This window comes from Notechis scutatus, chromosome Z (genome assembly GCF_049901735.1).
Source record: "Notechis scutatus isolate UNSWTSFEM ecotype Mainland chromosome Z, rNotScu1.2, whole genome shotgun sequence".
Taxonomy (NCBI): Eukaryota; Metazoa; Chordata; class Lepidosauria; order Squamata; family Elapidae; genus Notechis; species Notechis scutatus.
This window is the reverse complement of record NC_142025.1, coordinates 116,004,954-116,029,027: the sequence shown is the minus strand read 5'-3', so window position 1 is coordinate 116,029,027 and position 24,074 is coordinate 116,004,954. Positions and strand designations below refer to the sequence as shown.

The window sequence follows — 24,074 nt, the reverse complement described above, 5'->3', positions numbered from 1 at the left end:
GAATAACCTTGAGACGAAGAAGAAAGAGCCACACCTTGGACAGTTATCTGATAAATGAATTGTAAGCCCAAACCAGAAATACAAATTGAGAAAGTGCTTCAGAATTGACCCTCCCTAATCCTTTGGAACATAAAGTCAGGGAAGAAGAGAAGGGCTTTCAGATTTGCAAAACTCTTGTTAGTATCACCTTACAATAAAAGGAGAGTTCCTATTATCATATCCATGGTTCTTAGTCTGGATAAACCTGAATACAACCTCCAGGGCTATGCTTAAACTACAGGGTGAATGGAAAAGTTCCACACATTCCACTGCTTATGTGTGAAAGAAGAAACCCAAGGTTGTTGTTCACATGAAAATACCATGCATGAAATGTTTTAATGTGAGCCATTATCTTTGTGCATGATATAAGTGGGTGCTTCCATGTAATCCATATGTTAATAGAGTTTGATCACTTGTTGATACACCTACCCATTTCCAGAATAGCTGAATAAGGCTGCTCTATATCTAACATTTATCTGGCGGTCTCCATCCATCCATCTATCCATCCATCATCTATCTATCTATCTATCTATCTATCTATCTATCTATCTATCTATCTATCTATCTATCTATCTATCTATCTATCTATCTATCTATCATGTTTCTCATATAATAAGGCCGGGTCTTATTTTTTTTGGAGCCCCGAAAAAATGGCTAGGCCATCTTTTCAGGGGTGACTTAATTCCCCCCCCCATGCATCTTTGGGTGGGCGGGCGGCAATGGCTTGGATGTTGACCTCGGCGTTGGTGGGGCACTTCGTATCGCACGCAGCACCATATCAGGGTGTGCAACAAAAGTACTTCCTTATGGCAAGCTCCCCCACCATTCCCCCCCAATTTGCATGTTTTAATATAGGCCTTAATTTGGGGGGGAGGGGTTTAATTTCATTTCATGCCTATAAAACATGCTGGGACTTCCTATTGGGGGAGGCTGTATTGTTGGAGAAACAGGGTATTAGAATTAGAATTCTTTATTGGCCAAGTGTGATTGGACACACAAGGAATTTGTCTTGGTGCAAATGCTCTCAATATATATAAAAGAAAAGATACATTCATCAACAGTCAAGAATCATAAGGCACAACACATAATAATAGTCATAAGGTACATAGGTACATAGGATATTTATTCTCTCTCTCTCATCTTTCTAGCTCTCTATCATCTATCTATGTTATCTGTTTATCTATCTATCATCTATCATCTACCTACCTACCTACCTATCTATGGGGGAAATAGCCATTTCAAAAACTTCAGACATCATTTAATTTAAATGTTTAATTTTCATTGTTTAATGAAGTAAACTAAACCTGATCATTTATTCATCCTAGGATACCCCTGAGGAAAAATTAAGCTCTGATGAGCAGTTAGGACAGGACAATTCTCTCTCTTATTTTCTGAAACTATTCCATTTATGCTTAGATCATTAGGCAGGAATAATGCCATTTTTGGTCTCATCAGCAGTGAGCGTCAATCATGCCCTCCTTTTCTTTGAGTATAAGTTTTATTTTTATTCATAAACATTTTGAATACAGTGTATTGTCAGGGCATATCATTTACAAAAAAGCAAAACAAAACAAAACAACCCAGAAATATCAACATATATTCTAGTAACAATGGTGATAGTGTAACAAAATGATTTTAACTGAATTTCTTCTGATAGCTTATTTATAGTTCTATTATATTAACATATTTCTAATTGTCGACCCTCTTTGTATTTAATTTTTACATAACGATAATCTTTCTTCTCCTAATTTTCTACCTCTAACCACTTATAAAATATGCTCCATGTTAAGTAATATTCTGTATCTTCTTTATCCTTCATTTTTAATGTCAATCTATCAATTTCTGCATAGTTTAGTATTTTCCAAGTTACATCCTCATCTGATGGGGGGTGCTCATTTTTCCAATATTGTGCAAATACAATCCTTGCAGCTGTCAGTACATGCAAAATCAGATATATAGTCCCTCTATCATATCATTCTAGCATTATACCCAACAAAAATATTTCTGGTTTCAAATCTATGTGTTGCTTAATCATCGTTTCCAACCATGTATGTATTTTTGTCCAGTATTTTCTAATCATGCCCTGCCAAAGAGCAGAGATTCCCAAGATATAAATATGTGGCTTCACAAAGGAGCTTATCTTGCAAATGTTAAGGTCACACTCTCACACAGACATGCAGAGCCTACTTTTAATCCATTCCCGAAACATCTCCTTTTCTATCAATCCTCCCATTTTTCTTTTCACCCATCTCCTCCCACTTATGACTGTATGACTGTAACCTTATTGCTTGTATCCTAATGATTTTCATTGACTGTTTCCTATTATGATTTGATTGCTTACTGTACCCTATGACTATTATTAAGTATCCTTGTATCATTGTATCCTATGATTCTTGACTCTTGACGAATGTATCTTTTATTTTATGTACATGGAGAGCATATGCACCGAGACAAATTCCTTGTGTGTCCAATCACCTTGGCCAATAAATAATTATATTCTATTCTCTTAGTTGGTATATGGATCCTTTGCCACTCAAGGGAAAACCTCTTTCTACTGTATGACCCTCAATGACGACTACCAGGTCCAAGGAATTATTTTTCTACTTAGGAAATTTGGATGGACTTGGGTTGGCCTCTTTGCTGAGGACACTGATAGTTCAGAACATTTTCTGCTCTTCCTGGAAACCTTACTGTCTCAGAATAGGATCTGTTCAGCTTTCATGCAAAGAATACCACAGCAAGACAAAAAACTTGTGAATTGTTGGGAGAAAACAGTGGTGGGATTCAATTTTATTTACTATCAGTTCTGTGGGTGTGGCTTGGTGCGCTGGCAGGGGAAGGATACTGTAAAATCTCCAGTCAGAGGCCTCCATTTGCCAGTTCTCCAAACTACTCAAAATTTCTGCTACCAGTTCTGCAGAGGAAATCAGTAAGTTGATTACAAGAGTCATCTCCATTTTACAGAGAGCAGAGCAAGTAGTTTGGTTGTTTTCGGAGACACCTCAGCCATGGTGTGGCTGAGGGCCTTAATACCCTCAGAAGAAAATGAGAGCTGTGATGAAAAGGCATGTGGTGGAAAGGTGTGGATTATGACAACACAGATCAACTTTGCATTAGTTACTCAACAATTTAAGGCCACATTCCAAGGATCATTTTATTTTATTTTTTAAAGACAAATTTTATTAGTTTTACAAAACAATACACAAACAAACAAGGCATAATAACATAAAAGATCTTTTCTGAAAAAACCAATAGAACATACAAAATAATTCCAAATTATAATATATATATTTACATTATCTGTTCAGCTTCGTATCTTATCCCAACTTCTCCTTTTCATTCTATTATCCAAATTATGTTTCTTGCTAATTAAAAATTTTTTGCTTTTCAAAAACCATACACAAACAAACAAAACATAGAACATAAAAACATAAAACATCTTTTCTGAAAGTTGCTTGATCCCAGGTTAAAACTCTTCGCACAGACACAAATTCAAAAATCATATTCACTTTATATACCATTCCATATCTTATTACCATTTTCAATTTTCTATATAGCTTCTTCCCTCTTTTATCTTTCTTAGTTTTATTTTATTTATCTCATCTCAGTTCAATTCATAATACTTATCATTCTTTGTCTGTTCTATTTCTAGCTATCCATTCATCTTTTCTCTTTAAACAAACTTCTCCTGTACACTGATTGGAGTATGACGCCTTTAACTCTTTCCCCTAGCTTAATAATACTTAATATAACACTTAACTTATATTGGGATTCTGTTTAGTACATTCTAAAATTACACAATGAATTTTATGAAAAAGGAAAAAACACAACAATAACAAAGAAAAAGCATATAAGACCACTATCAATGCCATTAAGAAACTAATCATACATATTAATACTCATTTATATCTTAAGCATTTTATTCTAAATACACATATAAAAACACAATCTTATGTACCTTACAGAATCCCTTTTTTCAATTAAATTTACCCATTGTCTCTAAATGAGTTTTGTTTCTTTAAATCTTGCTTCCCACCATTAAGGCTTCTCATCCCCTCCTTTCTCTCTTGCTTATTCTTTTCCTTGCCCTTTTTACCCCTTTGTCTCTCCTCCTCCCTTTTCTTCTTCTGCTTTCCCCCTTTCTGTTGTTTTCTAACCTTGTATCCACCTTTCACCTCATTTTTCTCTTTTTGGTTGTTTTTTCAAGCCTTAAAATCCCCCTTTTCTTTTCCTCTTTCTCCTCCTCCCCAAATAGAACCATTTGTTCATCAAAGATGGCTTCTTCTTTGTCCCAGTCGTCCTGCTGCGCAGTCAATTTTTCATAAGTTCATACCGCCATTTCTAAAAATTGAAAAAGAATGCCCAAAGTATCTTTCCCATCTTGTTCTTCTTTTTTATATTTTTATATTTTATATTTTATATTTTTATATTTCCTGTCTGCAGCATTTCGGAGCAGGCAGCAATCCGCGACTGTGCGTGGTTTCTGCCTGTGTTCACTGCCCGAGTGCCCCGAGCCATTTGGCTTCGGGCTAAGCCACCTCCGTAGAAGGTGGCGAGACGGGGGGTCTGGCAGGGTCGAGAGATATCGCACCTCTCTTCCCTAGCCAGAGAAACCCCCTTTTCCAAAAGGCAGCTGAGCGGCGGTCAGCAATGGCCGCCACATAGAAGAGCTCAGCCAGAAAAAGAAAGTGCAGGAGGAGCTGTGAAGAATTGAAAGTGATCTTTGCTGACCGAGACAAGTAACAGTGAAAGTACCCTGGAATTTGAAACTTGCTAAAGAAACATCGTTTCCAGAATGTGTCAAGCGGCGAATGTAAACTAAAGGAAAAGCTTTTTTTTTTTTTTTCACTCTCCTTCCGAACGTGACAGTGATAGAACCTTCAGAGAAATCGGGAAACCCACATTGGAGGTATGGATTTCTGAACATTTAAAGGAAAATTGTTGCTGTAAGTGGGAAGGGAGAGGGAAAAAAATTGGAGCAGAATTTGAAAAAGGAGGAGATTGCCTAGAATTTCAAAGAGCTTTGAATATTAATACAGCTTCTAAAAGATATATATTAATTGGAACTCTTTGATCAAGCAGCAACCCCAGAAAGAGAAATGGAAGAAAGAAAAAAGTATTAAAAGAAATAGTTTATTTGGATTCTTTGGTGACTTTGGAACTTTTGGGAATTATTCTTGATTAAAAACACTCGGGTGGTTGTTTTGGAAAAAAAATTCTCTTCACGATGGCATCGCTTGTGGATGAATTAAAAATTGAATACCAAGGATCATTTTAGACTTGTCTTGCCACAGTGGTTAAGTGAATCACTGCAGTTGTTAAGTTAGTAACAAGGTTGCAAAGTGAATGTGGCTTCTCCATTGACTTTTCTTGTCAGAAGGTCACAAAAGTTGATCAGATGACCCCGGACACGGTAACCATCATAAATATGAATCACTTTCCAAACATCTGAATTTATAAAATACTTTTATAATAGTCATATGCACAAACTAATTTATAGTTTCAGGGGGTGATGATTTAACAAAAAAGATTGGATCTCTATTCATTTGATGGAACAGAATTTCTTCTTGTGTGGCTTACTCAAAGTTATTTTACTTTGTTCTCTTGGGGAATGATATTATTCTTCTGCCCCATGTAGCAGAAGACTTGCAATCAGCTACTACATATTTGTTATCAAAATTGCTGTTCAGTATTCAAATACTGAAGAAGTAGTTATCTCCCTGGAGTTCACCAAGTCACTATAATTTCATCCAGCCAATTCTTCACCAACCTCTCAGTAGAAAATAAGAAATAAATCTGAACTTGTCTATTGGGGCTGGGCTGTGTGACAGTGAGAGCAGGAGCCAGCAGGAAGCAGGGTTCGTAGGATTTGATCTATAAAATTCCACTACCCTCTTTTCCTCTTTTAACACCTATCTGTAAAGGAAATTCTGATATTATCAGTTGGTATTTGCATGTTGGCCCCTTTGGTGGCCAAAATCAGGTACCACTGGAGTTGGCAGTTGAAATCATCCAGAAAGACAACTCTTGCTATGAGATGGTGACATATTCAATGCTTTGGGGATTGGTTCTGATCATAGTGGGAAGAACAGGGTATCTGAAATGTCATTTAAGTAACGTTCTTCATGTTCCTCATGAATGGAACCAGCCAGGTGACTTCCTCATCGGTGGGCTGATGTCCCAGATCATCTACGGATTCAGAGAACTGTTATTTGATGTTGAGCCTTCTCAGCGCCAATTTGAATTTTCAGAGTAAGGAAATATTTTGCGTCCCTCTGCATCGGCTGACATTAGGCAGGTTGTCAAGAACGATGTAACTAATCATGCTTGTGTATGTGAAAGAACAAGTTATGGAATGCTCCCCCCCAAGTTTTATTTATTTTATTTATATAACATATAAACATTCAATTTCAATCCAACAGTGAGTTGTCAGTACAATTGTTTTTAGGCCATCATAATCAAAATGTTTACAATTAGTATTCATCACAATAACATTAATGCTATAATAACAAGAATATTTGACTTATCTACTTTAACAAATCTCCATGTTAACATTTATTCTTTTTATGTCCCCACATTTCTAACTTCTATTTCTATTGTCAACAAGTTATGGAGTGTTTAAGAGAATAATAGATAGACTGGGTTGTTTTATTCATTTTTAGAATATTAAACATGGTAGCAATTAATTAACCAGAGTATGCGATGACCCTTAAACACTGTTTTAATTTTGCAATACTGACCCAGTTTTCTGAGGAAAGAAAGCAAGATATGATGCATCTTCTCTGTTCTTGTACGATGGATTAACATGCTATCAATACTTCAAAGGAAACCAAGTTTTTATCAGAGACAGTCTTTCTTGTTGCTGTAGTTGAGTATTGATATGTGTTGGTATGTAATTCCTCCCATTTATTTAGTTCGTAAAGTCTGTGCAAACTTTGTGTGTGACATTTTTACATTATATTTTTCCCTTTTTTATTTTATTCAAAAGATTAAAGAGTCAAAATGTGTTTCTGCCCAAAGAGAACTTTCTAACCAACAGCTGCTCTTCTCCTTAGAATAAAAAAAAAAAATTCTTTGCATTTTTGTGCTTCTTCACATATTTGAGTCATTCATTTTATTCCATTTTGATGACCCCTTACGAATTTATTACTGGATGAAAGTAGAAACACTTTATAATTATAAATTATAAATCTCAAAGTATATATATTTTGAAATCTTTTAAATTGTTAGAAACTCTCTCAACACACAAACACACACACACACAGAGAAAGGGGGGGAATATTAAACCTGCAAATATGGCTTCTGTGATTCATCTTTCTCCCTTTCTTTCAGTTTATAGTTTTATTTATTTTATTTATTTATTTATTTTGATTTGTCAATTTGTTATCTTGTCAATTACAAGATAATAGGTATAAGTATATACATAATTATGAATACATGAAATGGGTACATATAAGAAAAATAAAAGAAACAATAGGACAGGGATGGTAGGCACGTTGGTGCACTTATGCACACCAACATTATATGTAGTAATGTGTAATTAATTAATTATGAATAACAAATAAAAAGGAGAAAGCTTTTTAAAACAGATAATGGTATATATGTTGTTAATAAACATTTCATGACCCAACTAGGGAACATCATCAGTGCTAGAAGTTTACTCAAACCTCCGTCCCTTCTAGCATTGGTGATCTTATCTAGTTTGTGTCATGAAATGTCTGCAAGAAAACAAGCAAACTCAGAGAGCACCAAGAACTCCTCATATCTATCTCTCTGTCTAACCCCATATGTCAGCCATTAATTAGATAGATAGATAGATAAAAAGTTAGAAAGATAGAAATGAAATTAGGTAAAAGTCCATAAAATGATAAGAAACTGAATATTGTTCCATTCTCCACTGTATGTTCTAAGTTACAATTGACTAAAAAAATGCCTGGAATTTTGACCACAAATTCAAAAGATGCAACTTTTTCTTTTAAAATAAATAAATAATCAAATTTCTACTCAGTTCATGTAGCTGTCTTTCTAATCCAGACACAATAGTTCATCATCAATATTTAGGGGGGTGATTTGAGAAGTGGCATGTCATGGGAAAAAGAGAGTATCATTGCAGTCAAGGTGTTATTGACTTTGGACAGTGACTTTGTGAATGATGAATGCATTTGTTCTCTCTGATTTAATGAAAAAAGTTGAATCCTTATTTGCAGTGTAGTCACAAAATTCCACCAACATGCCCTTGCCCTGGCTTTTGCTGTGAAGGAGATCAATGAGAACGCCGAGATCTTGCCTAATGTTACCCTTGGATTCCATATCTATGACAGCTACTATGATGCAAAGATGACTTATCGAAGCACCCTAGACCTGCTCTTCAAATCAACAAGCTTTCTTCCCAACTACAAATGTGCCCGGCTAAGGAATCTGATAGCCATCATTGGAGGACTTGGTTCTGATACTTCTTTCCATATGGCAGACATTCTGGATCTCTACAAGTTACCACAGGTAGGATTTTGCTTGCAATAGGCAAAAAGCAATAGAAAGAAAGGGCTGGACTAAAAATAAAAACAATTGAAACTGAATAAGAGAATAACAGAGTTGGAAGGGACCTTGGAGGTTTTCTAGTCCAACCCCCTGCTCAAGCAGGAGACTCTATACCATTCTGGACAAATGGTTGTCCAATCTCTTCTTTTTAAAAAAAAACAAAAACAAGTTTTATTAATTTTCAAAACACACAAATCATCACATGTTTAAACCTTTTTCCATTATAAATTTAACAAGTCAGATAAACTATAATTCTGTTTTAAACCATTTCCATATAAACATACAAAAACCTCTTATCCAATTTCTTTTTACTTCTCTTTTACTCTTATTCAATTTTATTGTTATTATTTCATCTATTTCTTTCTGACTTAGTTACCATTATTCTCATTCTATATTTCTGCAAGGTTTTATTAATTCTCCCAAAAAAAAACATATACACACAACACAAAACATTAAAAAATCTTTTTGGAAAGTAACTTGGACCCAGGTATCTCTCTTCATGGACTTCAATTATATTCATGCTCATCTTACATATCATTACTTATTTTATTTACCATTCTAAGTCTTCTATATTAACTTCTCCACATATTTCACTCTTCTTAATTCTATCTTAATTAATCATCTTAATTTGAGTCATTATATTTATATCTTTTGTCCATTCTTTATTGTCCCTTTGTCTCGTTCCTTATAAAAAAAAAAGAAGTTTCTCCTGAAATCACTAATCAGAGTATGATGCCTTTCTATCTCCCCCCTAAATTAATCAAATTAACCTTTAAAATAACGCCCAATATCCAATCCAATTTTGCTTGGTACATTCTATCTAAATAGTACACCCAGAATAATTAAATACATAGTTAAACAATAGATCTAAATATTAAAAACAAATACTATAATAGAAATTTTATAATAACATCAATACCATAATCTTATTAAACTCTTTAATTAAAACTCAATATTCTAAACCTCCCCTCATATTATTAAATTTTAAAACCAATCATTATTAAACATTTCACCATTTTAATCTCTTATCAACTCTTAAACCATTTAAGTTTTCTATTTCTAATACAATACTACAATATCATCTTATGTACCTTGCAAAATCTTTTTTGAAGAAATTATACTTTATCCTTTATCCCTAAAAAAGATTCCTTTTTTCTCATTTAATTTCAAAATTTTGTAGCTTTTCTCCACCTTTTCCCTTCCTTTCTTCTCCCAACAAACCTTTCTACCCCCCCTTCTTCTAGCCTCTGCCTTACTGGCTTCCCTTCTCTGTCGTGTTCCTTTTCCCTTTTGTTTACTATCATTATATTGATTTTGCACCTTATTTTTCCCTTTCTTAAGTGTTTTTTTAAATCTTAAGTCCTTTATTTCTCTTCCTTTCCCTCTTACTTCTTTCTTGGTCGAGTTCTGAGATTTATTAAAAATGGCTTCCTTTCCTTCTTCTTCTTCTGCTGTCTTCATCTGTTGTAATGTTTGTTGATAGTTAATAAGCGCCATTTCTAAAAAAAAGGAAGGCTTCTTTCAAACCAGCTTTACCATTTTTTTTTGCTTGTTCATAATCTTTTCTCAGTTCCTCAATAGAAAGAGCCATTATAAATCTTTTCTTTTCTTTTCCCCTTCTTTCTTCTTACAACAACCAGAATATTCCAAAGAAAAGATAAAACAGTCCCAAAGTTATCAATCAGTCCAAACCAAGGCAGAGTTCTCACTTTCTCCTCCTGGGGTAGTATCAATCAGAGAAAAAGAAAGTCCAAATCTGTTTCTTAAAATCTTATTGCAATATATTTTAGTCTTCAAATCCTTAAGGCATCTCCTCCAACAGTCTTAGCATACAAATATTTTTTTTTAGTCCTCTCCCTTCCCACTCATCGCTTAAAGCCAGTTTTCACCTAAAAAAAATAGGTTTCTTAATATCCACTTATTTATTCCGTAGGAAAGGAGGGCAAGCTTTCCTTTCAGCACCACCAAACTGCCGCTTTTTTCCTTTTCTAGAAGGTATCATTCAGAAAGTCATACTTTTCAGGAATTTTGTTAAATATGTCTTAGAGTCCTAGGAACCAAGAAAAACTTTCTCCTTTCAAAAACTTTCTCCACTTCCTCCTGCGCATTCTTACCCGGCTGCTAGCTTCTTTGTGGCGGCCATTACGGACCGCCGCTGCACCGTCTTGGGAAAAAGGGGTTCTGCCGGCTGGGGAGGATAATGGATTGGTTAATAATTGATTCCATGACTTTACAGGTGATGCAGCATAAGGAGATTGGTCTGTAATTTTCAACTAGGCTGGGGTCTCCCTTTTTGAAGATGGGGATGACCGTGGCTTGTGACCATAGGTTAGGCAAGGAGCTGGTCCTAAAAGATTTTTCAAAGATTATGCTTAGAGGTTTGGCTATGGCAGTGGATAGCTTTTTTAAGAAGTAGGCACATATTCCATCCGGTCCAATAGATAGAGATGGTTTTAGATTGCGTAGTGCTTTTTCAACATTGTCTTCTGTAAAATCGATATGTATTAGATCATTGTAGTTATCTGTGGTTCGACTAGGAAATACTGGGCATGATCCATTGCTGTTTACAAATACTGAGCCGAAGAATGTGTTAAAGATGTTGGCTTTAATGGTGTCGTCGTTGCAGTCTTTACCATTAGGTCCTATCAGGGTTGGGATGGACCTTGAGTCTTTTAGTTTGTTGTTTACAAAATTGTAAAAAGCACGGGTGGAATTTTTGCTCAGAAGGTTTTCCTCTTGTTTAATGTGATAATTGATGCACTCGGTCTTTATCTGGTGGCATAAATTTTTGTATCAGCTTTTGAAATTGGCAACGTGACCAGATTTGTTTTTCCGCCAGAGTGATCTCTTTTTGGATTGAAGTTTCCTTATTGTTATGGGTAATCTGTTTTTTTGTTTTGTTTTGGGAGTTGTTGTTGGTACATATAGTTTGATGACTCTTTTGACATCAAGTAAAAATATGTTGTAATGGTCTTCAACAGTATTGCATCCAATGAATAGAGATTGCCAATCAAGGGATGAGAGATCGTTGTCTATAAGATCATAGTTGCCTTTTTTGAAGTTATAATTGGGGATTACATCATTGTGGTGATTTTTGTGTGGGCGTATGTTGAGACAAAAGTCAATCATATTGTGGTCACTGCTGGAAAATGGTTCTTTAGTTTGTATTCCGTAAATTAAATTCAAACTATTGCAGAAGATGAGATCAAGGCAGTTGTTTAGTCTAGTGTTGTTGGTTACTAGTTGTTCCAGTCCCAGATTTGTAACAGCATTGTAGAAGGTTGCGTGTATGGTTTCAGTTGTACATTCATTTAGGGTCCAGTCAATATGAGGTAGATTGAAATCACCAAGAAAGATAAAAGGGTATGGGCAGGATGCTGCCCATGTTAGTAGTGTATTTAGCTTATTTAAATGTTCGATGTCATAATCAGGTGCTCTGTAACATAGTAAGAATCGAATTGTGATATTTAAGGATAGTTCACAGATGATGGTCTCAGGAAGAGCAAGCTCCTGGGTAACTTGGGTATTTTTTAGATGTAAGGACTTTTTATAGAAGATAGCAACACCACCTCCTCTACAAATTTCACGATCTGATTGGTAAACATGATAGTCTCTTACTGTGGTAATGGAGTCAGGGAGAGATGCGTTGAGCCATGTTTCACAGACAAATATGATGTCGAATGTAGCCATATTTAGTAGGAGGAAAAATTCAGGTATTTTATTCGTGAGGCTTCTTGCATTGAGTAGCTTGCATTTAAGGCCAGCAGTAGTTGGAATTGAGGTAGTTAGGGGTGTGCATGCCTAGTCTTGGGTGATGGTGTTTTGGTTGAGGTAGGGTTGTGGTTGAAGGTTAAAGCTGAGTTGCGGGTTGTGTGACTTACTTTTGATACAGTCAGCATGGTAGTCAATGTACAGATCCTTCTCTCCATTGTCTAGACATTTTTTGAGTTCAGTGCGGAGTACACGGGAGCTGTATGGTTAGGTCCGGGCAACAACGGAGGTTCTTATGGTTGGTGTTGGTTTTGGCGAGTGAATTTATAGTGTAAATGAATTTACGTTTGCTTGATTCATTTTTGCAAATGACTCTGCAGAAGCGTGGGGCCACAGAGCCGTCTCTGTTTTTGAGCTCTCGGCTAATGCGAAATGTCAAGTATTTCATCAGCGGAGATGGTTGATGCTTGATAATCACTGATGATGTTTCGGACAGTTGTGATGTCATCATTATCATTGATGTCCTCTAGACCAAATAAGATGGCGTTTGGACGTTTCCGTTCATGCTCAACGGCTTCTCTGATGAGGATTGGGATATCAATATTTGTCTGGGTTATGTTTTTTTGTGGATTGGGTTGTGGATTGGGTTGTGGTTGTTGGGTAGAGATGTGGTTTGTAGCTATTGGATGTTCAGGTTTTTGCATTGTGTCTTTTTTTTCAAGGTTGGATAATCTTTCTTTTAAGGCATCCAGGGATGCTACTATGGTGTCAAGGGATGTTAATCGTGTTTCAATGGTATCAACTCTTTCCAACAGATCCAGTTTGGGTCTGCATGATTTGCAGAGATATGGAAATTCATTGGATGATTCTAGGTATTGAATCAATTGCTTGGGTAATCCCAAGCAGTCATGATGGAGTTTTCATTATCCTTTAGAGTTTTGTAGCATTTAAGGCATGTGCAGGAGTCTTGTGGTTCATTGGTGGGGATTACTTTCTCTTTAGGTTGTGGTTTGACATTGGATTTTTTTCTTGGCATGGTAGAATTGTTAAGATAGTACGTTGATTGAATTAATTAATGGAATTAATGGAACAATTTTGGGTAATCAATATAGCCAATATCACACCAATCAATCAATTGCAGTAATCTCTCTAATATATTGCTTCTTGTCCTGCTTCCAAGTGGTTTGGACTATGCTGCATTATGCTCTAATGCCTTTAAAATGTTCTCCAAAAAACTTATTCATTTTAGTTCTCTGTACATGAACAAATGCTTAAAAATTATCTCTATAGCATAGATTTAAATATTATACCACTGTTTTAGCTTATTGTTTTTCCCCTGTTACATTCTGTTTTAGCTCACTTATGGATCATTGGTCCCTCAGAAGATTTATTACACCCAAGTGCCTTCATTTTATTCCATGGTCCCAAATGAAGTTCACCAATACTCTGGAATCATCCAGTTGCTCCAGTATTTTGGGTGGACATGGATAGGGCTCATGGCCCTTGAGAATAGCAATGGAGAAAAATTCTTGCAGACCATGGAATTATTGCTTTCCCAGAATGGAATATGTACAGCTTACACAGAGCGAATCCCGCATGAAGTTAGTTTGGATAACTTGGAACCAATTATTGATAAAGCATCACATATCCACATTCCATTAACTGATCATAAGGCCAACACATTTATAGTTTATGGAGAATCAGTGACAATAGCACGGCTGAGAGCCATTGTATTTGTGCAAGACCCTGCAAATAAAGAAAAAGACTCATTCAGAAAGGTCTGGATCATGACAAGTGGGATTAATTTCATACTCCCAGGCCTTCAGAGAGGTTGGGATCTTGATTTATTCCAAGGAGCCATTTCTTTTATGGTTCACTCAAGAGAACTTCAGGGATTCAAAACTTTTCTCCAGATGGTAGAACCTTCCTGGGTCCAAGAAGATGGTTTCTTTAAGGACTTTTGGGAGCAAGCATTTGACTGTTTTCTCCCAATTCCTGATATGTCACTAAAGCATGATGAAATGTGTAGTGGGAAAGAAACTTTGGAAGATCTGCCTGGACACCTGTTTGAAATGCATACCATTGGACATAGCTACAGTATCTATAATGGTGTTTATACAACAGTGTATGCTTTGCATGCCATGTTCTCATCTCAGTCCTTCCAGAGATCTATCAAGAGGTCTGTTGAACATGTAGAACTTCAACCGTGGCTGGTAATGGCACTCAAAACAGGATTGTTTTTGTTTCAATGACAGAAATTTTCCTGAACTTTATCTCTAGCTGAACAGTTATGAATCCCATGTTTTCCCCAAAATACGACCTACTCACAAAGTAAGCCCTAGCTTGATTTTTACATGTGCACCCAATATAAGCCCTACCCCCCAAATAAGCCATAATTAAGACCTCTGTCCACTCCAGGGCGCACAGGTGAAAATTAAGCTAGGGGGAATGGGGAGGTGGAACTGCCCTGCTACTTACCTTCGGATAGTTGCAGCCAGGCCTCACACACCTCAGCCATTTTTCTGCAGCCAGCAATGCTTTCCTGAAGGCTTCTATAGCTATAGCTCTGATAACAGAGCTCTGGATTGATCCAGAGCTCTGTTATCAGCTAGAAAGGCCTTTAGGAAAGCCTTGCTGGACTTGCTGGATGAAGAAGTTCCTGAAAGCCTCTGATAGTGAAAAAGAGGCTGGGAGCTATGTGCAGGGTTGGGATTCTACTGTTTTGGACCGGTTCTATAGAACCGGTTTTAATGATTCTGCACAGTTCAGAGAACTGGCCAATAGTGCTCCTCACTGGCCCCTCCCCTCTCTGCTTGCCTCTCCCCACCTAGTCAGTTCTTATCCCTCATGAACAAAATCACACACATGCCCGACATAGCTGGCTGCGTTCTTCCCTGCCATCACTCCTTAAGGTATTTCTTTTTTTATTCCTCCCAACGATCAGCTGTTCTTATGATCAGTTGTGCTAGGATTCCCCTTTCTGTTTTACTGCTTTGCCCAGGAGGCTTCCCTGAGGCCCAGGAAGACAAAAAATGGAGGGGGGTACAGTGCTCCCCTCCCTGTGCTTTGTTTTTTTCTTCTTGAGCCCCAGGGAAGCCTCCTGTAAGCAAAAAAAAAAAAAGCCCTCAGGAGGCTTCCCTGAGGCTCAGAAGGCCCAAAAAACAGAGAGGGTGCTGCAAAAAGAAGAAGAAGCCATGACTACCCAGTTACATGGCCATGCCCACCTAGCCATGCCACCCAGCCACACTCACCTAGCAATATCCACCTAGCCACACCCACAGAACCAGTTATTAAAAAATTTGAATCCACCCCAGCTACGTGTGCAAGTGAGATGAGTCAGTGGATGATATTCCCCCCTGATAAGACCTAGTACATTTTTGGGTGGCCAAAAACAGGGTCTTATTTTGGGGTAAACACATTAGTCATAAATGTCCTTTCTATGGGTACTTGATGAATCTATATAATTTCACAGATTTGGTGTCTTAAAAATATTCTGCAAGATCAAACAATGAGTATATTTTCTATATCAGGCTATCTCTGAGAGTTGAAAAATATGATAGTGAAATCAGGATCCTAGTGGCTTAGCTATGGAAAATGTAACAAACTGCCAATTTGTTATTAGCCAGAAGAACATCTACAACCATTCTATATTTGATTCTGCTTATTTGAAAAAAAAAAAACCTGAAACTCTTAAATATATTTTAGTTAGTTTTTTTAATCAGAATGGGCAAGAGCTGAAAGGGTGGGTAAAAAAATCTTATCCTGAAACTAATTTGAGTTTCTGAGGTCCTAATATTTCTTGATGGAACTTAACCATTGGAATTAGTGTCACCATAACTTAAAACAAATTCTGGAAAGAGTGCAGAGAAGAGCAACCAAGATTAGGGGGCTAGAGAGTAAAATAGATGAAGAACGGTTGCAAGAATTGGGTAAGTCTAGTCCAGTAACCAGAAGGACCAGTGTTGGCATGATAGCAGCATTCCAATATCTGAGGGGGTGTCACAAAGAAGAGGGAGGGTCCACCTATTCTCCAAAGCACCAGAAGGCAAGACAAGAAACAATGGATGGAAAGTAATCAAGGAGAGAAGTGTCCTAGAATTAAGAAGAAATTTCCTGACAGTGAGAACCATTAATCAGTAGAATGGCTTGCCTCCAGAAATTGTGGGCACTCCATCACTGGAGGCTTTTAAAAAGAGACTATATGGTCATTTGTCTGGAATGTTATAGGATCTCCTGCTTGAACAGATGTTGGACTAGAAGACCTCCAAACTCCCTTCCAACTGTATTGTTTTTTAAAAAATAATGAAAACTTAAATTCATTGTTAAGTTCTTTTCTTTTCCTCTTTCTAAATAATATATGCTTTCTTTCTCTTGGTTTCTCAATCAGCTCCACCCATATCTTCAAAGGATTTCCTTCAACAATTCAGCAAATGACATGGTGTCCTTTAATGACCGAAAGGAAATAAGAGGTGGATTTGACATTGTGAACATGGTCATTTTTCCAAACAGGTCCTTTGGAAGAGTGAAAGTTGGATGGATAGATCCAGATGCAGCCGGTGGAAAAGAATTTAGAATTAATGAGAATATGATTTTGTGGCACAGTGTCTTCAATCAGGTGTGGCTCTCTGGGTTCTTAAAGGACTCCCCTTTCTCCGTCTGGTTCATAATAATTTTTATGAATACTACATAATACTATTGCACTATATCATATACGAGTATCATGGTGGTATAGTGCTTAGAATGCAGTATTGCAGACTAATTCTGCCCACAGCCAGGAGTTCGATCCTGACTGGTTCAAGGTTGATTCAGCCTTCCATCCTTCTGAGATTGGTAAAATAAAAACCCAGATTGTTGGGGACTCTATAAACTGCTTAGAGAAGATGTACAGCAACTGTGAAGCAGTATATAAGTCTAACCGCTATTGTTAGTGCTATGTTATATCTACTATCAAAGCTTAACAGAGATATCCAAAGGCTGCCTTTGAGTCACTAAAACCATGTTCCTGCTAATCCTGATTCCCCCTGTATTCCCCAACCCTGTGAGGGATTTTCTCTAAAGAACATTTGGGTCTTGATTAAAATGAAAATGCCAAATATTATGCAAGCAACTACACGAGCCTGATGATCTTGTGCAGATAAGGTTCTGCTGAAACATCGCTACAACTTTAAAAGCACAACTTCAGGCTGGTGCTTTCGGCTTCATGCTTGTGCAAGCAAAGTGTGATTGGAGCTGCCGTCTCTCTATAAATACCGGTGGGGAGGTTGGCTGTATTGTCATTTCTTGATTGGTTGATGGAGTTGATGTTTGCAGATTGGTTGGCCTTTTTGTAAGAACATGTGTGGCTGAGTTATTGGCTGTGTGTCTATCAGCCTCCTGCGTTGTAACGACCTGGGTAATGAGCTGTGTGATGACCTTCTAAGTTTTATTGTTGTGATATCCTGGATCTTGTGCTGTAATCTCCCGGGTCGTTGGCTGTGTTGTAACATCCTGAGGTTTTGTGGTGTAACCTCCTGAGTTTCGTGAGCGGGTGGCTGTGATGTGACATTCCAGGTTTTGGTTTGGCTCGAAGTTTGAGGCCTGGCTATGTGTTCATGGCATGTGTCAGTTTGCTTGGTTTGGGGGTCGGGGTGTGTGGCAGCTGGTGATGCAGCCATGGTCTGGTTTATGGACAGTGGTTGCCTTTCGTCTATGGGATGGGTTTGTGTTTGAGTCTGGTGAGGGAGATTGGTGCGGCGTCATGTGTTGTTTTGGGTTCGGTATTGGTTTTCTTGGCTGGTACTCATTTGTTGATAAGGGCTAGTTTCCAGATGTCTGTTAGGTGGGAGGTATCATCCCATTTATTCATGTTATGGGGGTGTTTCTCTATTTTGATGGCTTCCCTGATTATTCTCTTGTTGAAGTGTTCAGTATTGGAGATTAACTTGGTTCCCTCAAAATTAATTTCATGTCTTGTGGCTTTAAGGTGCTGGAAAAGGAAGGAAGTATTTTCTTCTTTTCTGACTGCGTTCTTGTGTTCTGCGATGTGTGCATTTATTCTCCTGTTAGTTTATCCAATGTATGTGGCTGGGAAATTGTTGCATGGTATTTCATAAACTCCTTGGTTTTCTAGCTGGATCTTGTCTTTGGGGTTTCTTAGAATGTTGGCTATTTCTTGGTCAGTGACAATGGCTGTCCTGATATTGTGTTTGTGGAGAATTTTGCTGATTTTATCTGTGGCGCCTTTGGTGTGGGGGGGAGAGTCAGGTCGTTACAACACAGGAGGCTGATAGACACAGAGCCAATACCTCAGCCACACATGTTCTTACAAAAAAGCCAACCAATCTGCAAACATCAATTCCATCAACCAATCAAGAAATAACAACACAGCCAACCTCCCCACCAGTGCTTATAGAGAGACGGCAGCTCCGATCACGCTTTGCTGCATACCTTTACCTGTAAAAATCTATGAAAATTTGTTCGGGTCTTTTCCAGGGTAAGATTAAGACTATCTTGGCGATGTTTTGGTGAGGTCTCACTCTCCCTCCTCAGGCTGGAGCTTTCGGCTTCATTCAAGTGCAAGCAGTGTGTGATCGGAGCTGCCATCTCTCTTAAAATACTGGGGGGGGGGGGGGCTAGTGTGCTGGGCTGTTTGGCTGCGCTGCTGCCTCTTGATTGGTTGATAGAATTGATGTTGGTATAATGGGCTGTGTGATGGCCTTGTGAGTTTTGTTGTGGAGATATCCTGTAATCTACTGGGTCGTTTGCTTTGTAGTGATCTTTTTTCCATTAGCCTCCTGGGTTTTAATGGCTTGGGTAATGGGTTGTGTGATGGCATTGCAAGTTCTTTTGTTGTGGTATCCTGGGTCCTGCATTGTAATCTTCTGGGTCATTTGTGTTTTGATCTCTTTTTCAAAACCCGGGAGACTAATGGAAAAAAGATCACTACAAAACAAACGACCCAGGAGATTACAGGATATCTCCAAAACAAAACTCACAGGGCCATCACACAGCCCATTATACCAACATCAACTCCGTCAATCAAGAGGCAGCAGCACAGCCAACCAGCCCCGCACACCAGCCCCCCCCCAGTATATATAGAGAGACGGCAGCTCCGATCACACACTGCTTGCACTGGCACAAAGCCAAAAACACCAGCCTGAGGATGGCGAGTGGGACCTCGCCAAAAGGTCGCCAAGATAGTCTTAATCTTACATGGGAAAAGACCCGAACACACTTAGACCTACATACCTGTACCCGTGAAAATCTACGAAAATAGATATATAATATACATGTATATGTATATGTATATGTATGTGTATGTGTATGTGTATATGTATATGTATATGTATGTGTGTGTGTGTGTGTATATATATATATATATATATATATATATATATATATATATATATATATATATATATATATATATATATATATATATATATATGTTTTCTGAGGTTCGCGGTATTTGTATGTGGATCTTTGGTTATTCGGGTTTTCTCCCACGTAAGATTGGAAGTATCTAGGCAGCGTTTCGATGAAGTCTCATTCATCATCTTCAGGCTTCTGTCTTCAGCTCTGTGCTTCTCAGAGTGAAGCACAGAGCTGAAGACAGAAGCCTGAAGATGATGAATGAGACTTCATCAAACGCGTTGCCTAGATACTTCAATCTTCGTGAGAGAAAACCGAATAACCAAAGATCCATATATATATATATATATACATACATATATATATATATATATATATATATATATATATATATATATATATATATATATATATATATATATATATATATAACCAAAGATCCATATATGTATGTATGTATGTATGTATGTATGGTATTCAACTTTGTTCGGGTATTTTCCCACGTCATTATAGTTGTGCTCTTAAAGTTGTAGCAACATTTCGGCAGAATCTGTTTCCTGTATTTGTGTTTCCTGTATTGGAGGCTTTTAGTGCAGATTGGCTCCGAGTAAACAGACAGCTATCATTTGTTAGGAAGCTAGGTTTTAGCGGGGTGCCTGGTTGGGGTGTGTTTGAGCTGGAGGCATCAGGGGGAGTCTGTTTGTGCCCAGGTGTTTGTCTGGCTTGTGGTGTGGAGATTTTTTTGTTTGTGAGTGCAGGCTTCCAGATAATTGACAGTCTGGTGGAGTCATCTCTTCTATTCATCCTTTCAGGTCTTTTTTCAATCTCTATGGCTTCTCTGATAATTCTGTAGCTGGGGTTTTTCTATAGTGGTTAGGGTTTTGGTGCCATTGAAGTTGATGCTATGACCTGTGGCTTTCATGTGTTGGACTAGTGAGGAAGTGTGCTCCAGCTTTTTTACTGCATTTTCGTGTTCATCCAGGTGGGTACTTATTCTTCTATTGGTCTGTCCAATGTATGTGGCGGGGCATGATGCGCAGGGGCATTCATATATGACTTGGTTTTCCAGGTCAATTTTATCTTTGGGGTTTCTTAGGATGGCTGCTATTTTTCTGTCTGTTTTGAAGGCAGTCTTCATGTGATGCCTGTGTAGTATCTTACTGGTTTTGTCTGTAGTACCTCTTATGTAGGGCAGGACAGCTTTTTCATAGGTCTGTTCATATTCTAGGTCTCCATTATGTCTCAGTGTGTTTTTGTGGATCAGGCCAGTGATTTTGCTTTTGTGGAAGCCGTTGGCTGTCAGTACTTTAGTCAGGGTGCATAGTTCAGTCTTTATGTGTGTCTTGTCTGCCAGGTGCTTGGTTCTGGCAATTAGTGCTTTGGCCACGGAGTTTATCTGTGCTGGGTGGTGGTGGGATTGGGCATTGAGGTAGCGGTTTATATGTGTTTTCTCCTGGTATATGGTGTGTCCTAGTGTGCCGTCTCTTTTTTTGTAGATTAGTACATCTAGGAATGGTAGTTGTTTTTTTTCCGTTTCCATGGTGAATTTGATTTTGGGGTGTGTGCTGTTTAGGTGTGTTTTATATATATACTGTATATATATAAAACATAAGAAAAAAATTATATTTCCTCTTTGTTTCCATTTAATAAAATTTAGCCTATAAAATTATATTTAATTTCCATTCCTCACTTTTAATCATAATATAATCATCTCATTACAAATACTTTATAACATAATCATTTCTAATATCATTTGTATAATCAATTGCATTTCCATTTCCCATTAAATATAATACATGTTAAAAAAAGAGAAAATAATTTAATAACAATAAAACCATTTTAATTTATCTCATTCTATCATCATTTTCCCCGTATATAATTATGTAATGATCTTACAGTGAGATCTTCTTCCGCTTTAATTCCAATTAGACTTATTTCTTTATTTTTAAATATGATTCTCAATAAACTTTAAACTTCAAAACTCCCCAGTCTATATTTCTAAAAGAAAAAAAACCCACCCAAGTACATTTCCATTTGGTATCACCCCTTCATTTTATCCTTAGCCTTCATCTCTAAATCTCTTGGCCCTATAGTTTCTTCCAATTTTAGCCAATTTTCCCTTTTCTAAGTTTTCCCAGTCTTTTCTTAGCTCGCTTTTCCCCCCTAATATTATTTTTAATTTCATCTCCCATTCGGAAGGGGAGGTTTTGCCCCCTCCGTTTCTTTTGCAATTTTTCTTGTACAGCTTCTTCTTCTTTTGTTTAATCTTGGAAGTATTTCCCTTTTTATTTATCACATCTATCATCAATGTCTTATTTTTAGTTTTTTTCTTGTCTTTTTGTAATGTCCATTGTTCTTTTGGCTCTTTTAGGCAGACTTCTTCTTTCTTTAACTCTTCCTCCTTCGTCTTTCTTTGTTCTTCTGTGCACTGCATCGCCATTTCTAATTTTTCTGCTAATATATCCCACAGTTCCATGCTTACTTTTATCATTCCCCTCACATTTTGCAGTTCCAATCTGAGTTATTTGCATATTTCACTCATTTTACTTAATCAATCAAGTTATTCTCTATTTTATTGAAAGCCAACATCTTCTATTTTAATCAATTTCTCTTGTTAATCCTTCTGTTTTCTTGTCACAGTCCCAATCCGCCAAACAGTCCCAAGATATTATCTTTGTTTGTCCCTTTGTTGCAATCTTCGTGTGTGTGTGTGTATGTGTGTTTGTGTGTGTATGTCTATATATTCCAGGGTTATTGTTATATTATACTCTTTTATTTCATTTCATTTCCCATTAACACATTTGCAAATTCAGTAGTTTTCCATATAATCATAGGAAAAAGGTAAATTATACCATTGGGTGGCACTCTTGTGTCACTTTCCACTTTTTAAAGTTCTTTTATTTTTTTTCCTATTTGCTTATATTTATTCCACTAATTTTCAATCATTAGCTATTGTATCTATATATAATCAATTCCAATAAGTCTAGCATTCTAGCCAATGCCTGATTAATGCCAATTTCTGTATCTTATTCCAAAATTAGTCTCTGATTCCGTTATAGTCCTTTTATAATCCAATTTTGTTTACCTTATAATTTCCTCTTACTTTCCATTCGCCGCTGCCACGATTTTCAACAAGAGTTCTTTCCTTCTGTTTCTCGGGGTTGTTTTGCAAAAAACAAGATATTTTGCCCGGTCACATGTTACTCACCACTTCACTGCTCCAGCACTCACTTAGGTCCCAGGTAGCTTCCTGTCTTCAGGGCCGCCATTAAAGTCTGCCACTACCTCCTGTATTCAAGGGGAGTATACCAATCCAGGGAGGGGAGATGTGGCTCCCCTCAACCTGGCTGGTGGTTTCCTTCTCTTTTCCCACCCGTCTGAGGTGGATCTGGTCCCGTTTGATACCCTCCAACAGGGTAGAAGCCATGCACAATCTCGATCTTCGGTCCGTCTCTGATGGAAGCACTATTGGAAGTCTCCTGACACCTTATTATGTCTTACTCAAATATTGGGGGTAGGTGAGCTTACAGAGACACATGGGGTGCACTTTTTCTTATCTCAGTTCATTTTCTATTTATATTAGGCCAGGCCTCTTTCAGAATGTAATGAACAGTGCCATCCTGGAAATCAAAAGGAAAAGAAGGAAGGAGAGAAGTTTTGTTGCTATGATTGTGTTCTCTGCCCAGAAGGGGAGATTTCAAACAAGACAGGTACAGTGTCTTGTTTCTCAATCTTCCATTAATAACATAAGTTGCTACCTGAGCCACCCAATCAGAAGTGCTAAATTGACATTTCTGCCTTATTACGGTTTTTCTAATCAGTTCTTAAGAATGTGCAACCATTCTTAAAACAAGGGGTCCTTGGTACTCTCTGAGTTTGCTTATTTTCTTGCAGATGTTTCATTACCCTAACTAATTAACATCATCTGAAATCCCCTTTTGCAACCTTCTGATAAGCAAAGTCAATGAGGAAGCTAGATTAGAGAATAGGGAATCAGAATAGAGCTGGAAGGGATGTTAGAAGTCTTCTAGTCCAGCCCCCTGCTCAAGCAGGAGACCCTATACCATTTCAGACAAGTGACTGTCCAGTCTCTGCTTAAAAACCTCCAGTGATGATGCACCCACAATGTTTGAATGCAAACTGTTCCACTGGTAAATTGTCCTCACTGTTAGGAAGTTTCTCCTCAATTCCAGGTTGCTTCTCTCCTTGATTAGTTTCCATCTATTGTTTGTTTTCCTGCTTTCTGGTGCTTTGGGAAATAAATTGACCCCCTCCTCTTTGTGGCAACCTCTCAAATACTGGAATAGTGGTATCATATCCCCCCCCCACCTAGTTATTCTTTTCTCTAGATTAGCCAAAACCCAAACCCTGCAACCATTTGTCATATATTTTAGTCTCCAGGCCTTTAATCCTATTAGTTGCTAAACAACTGTGCT

General features: G+C 37.5%; 1 protein-coding gene across 1 annotated transcript in view; it reads left to right on the top strand.

The window, feature by feature from the left end:
* Nucleotides 1-8,253: 8,253 nt before the first annotated feature.
* Nucleotides 8,254-24,074, top strand: part of LOC148129164 (vomeronasal type-2 receptor 26-like) — a 19,105-nt gene continuing 3,284 nt past the window's right edge. The window contains exons 1-4 of the mRNA XM_087945614.1: nt 8,254-8,538; nt 13,644-14,501; nt 16,676-16,903; nt 23,222-23,348. Coding sequence (XP_087801740.1) covers nt 8,377-8,538; nt 13,644-14,501; nt 16,676-16,903; nt 23,222-23,348 — 1,375 coding nt within the window. The 5' untranslated portion in view covers nt 8,254-8,376. The remainder of the gene's footprint in view (nt 8,539-13,643; nt 14,502-16,675; nt 16,904-23,221; nt 23,349-24,074) is intronic.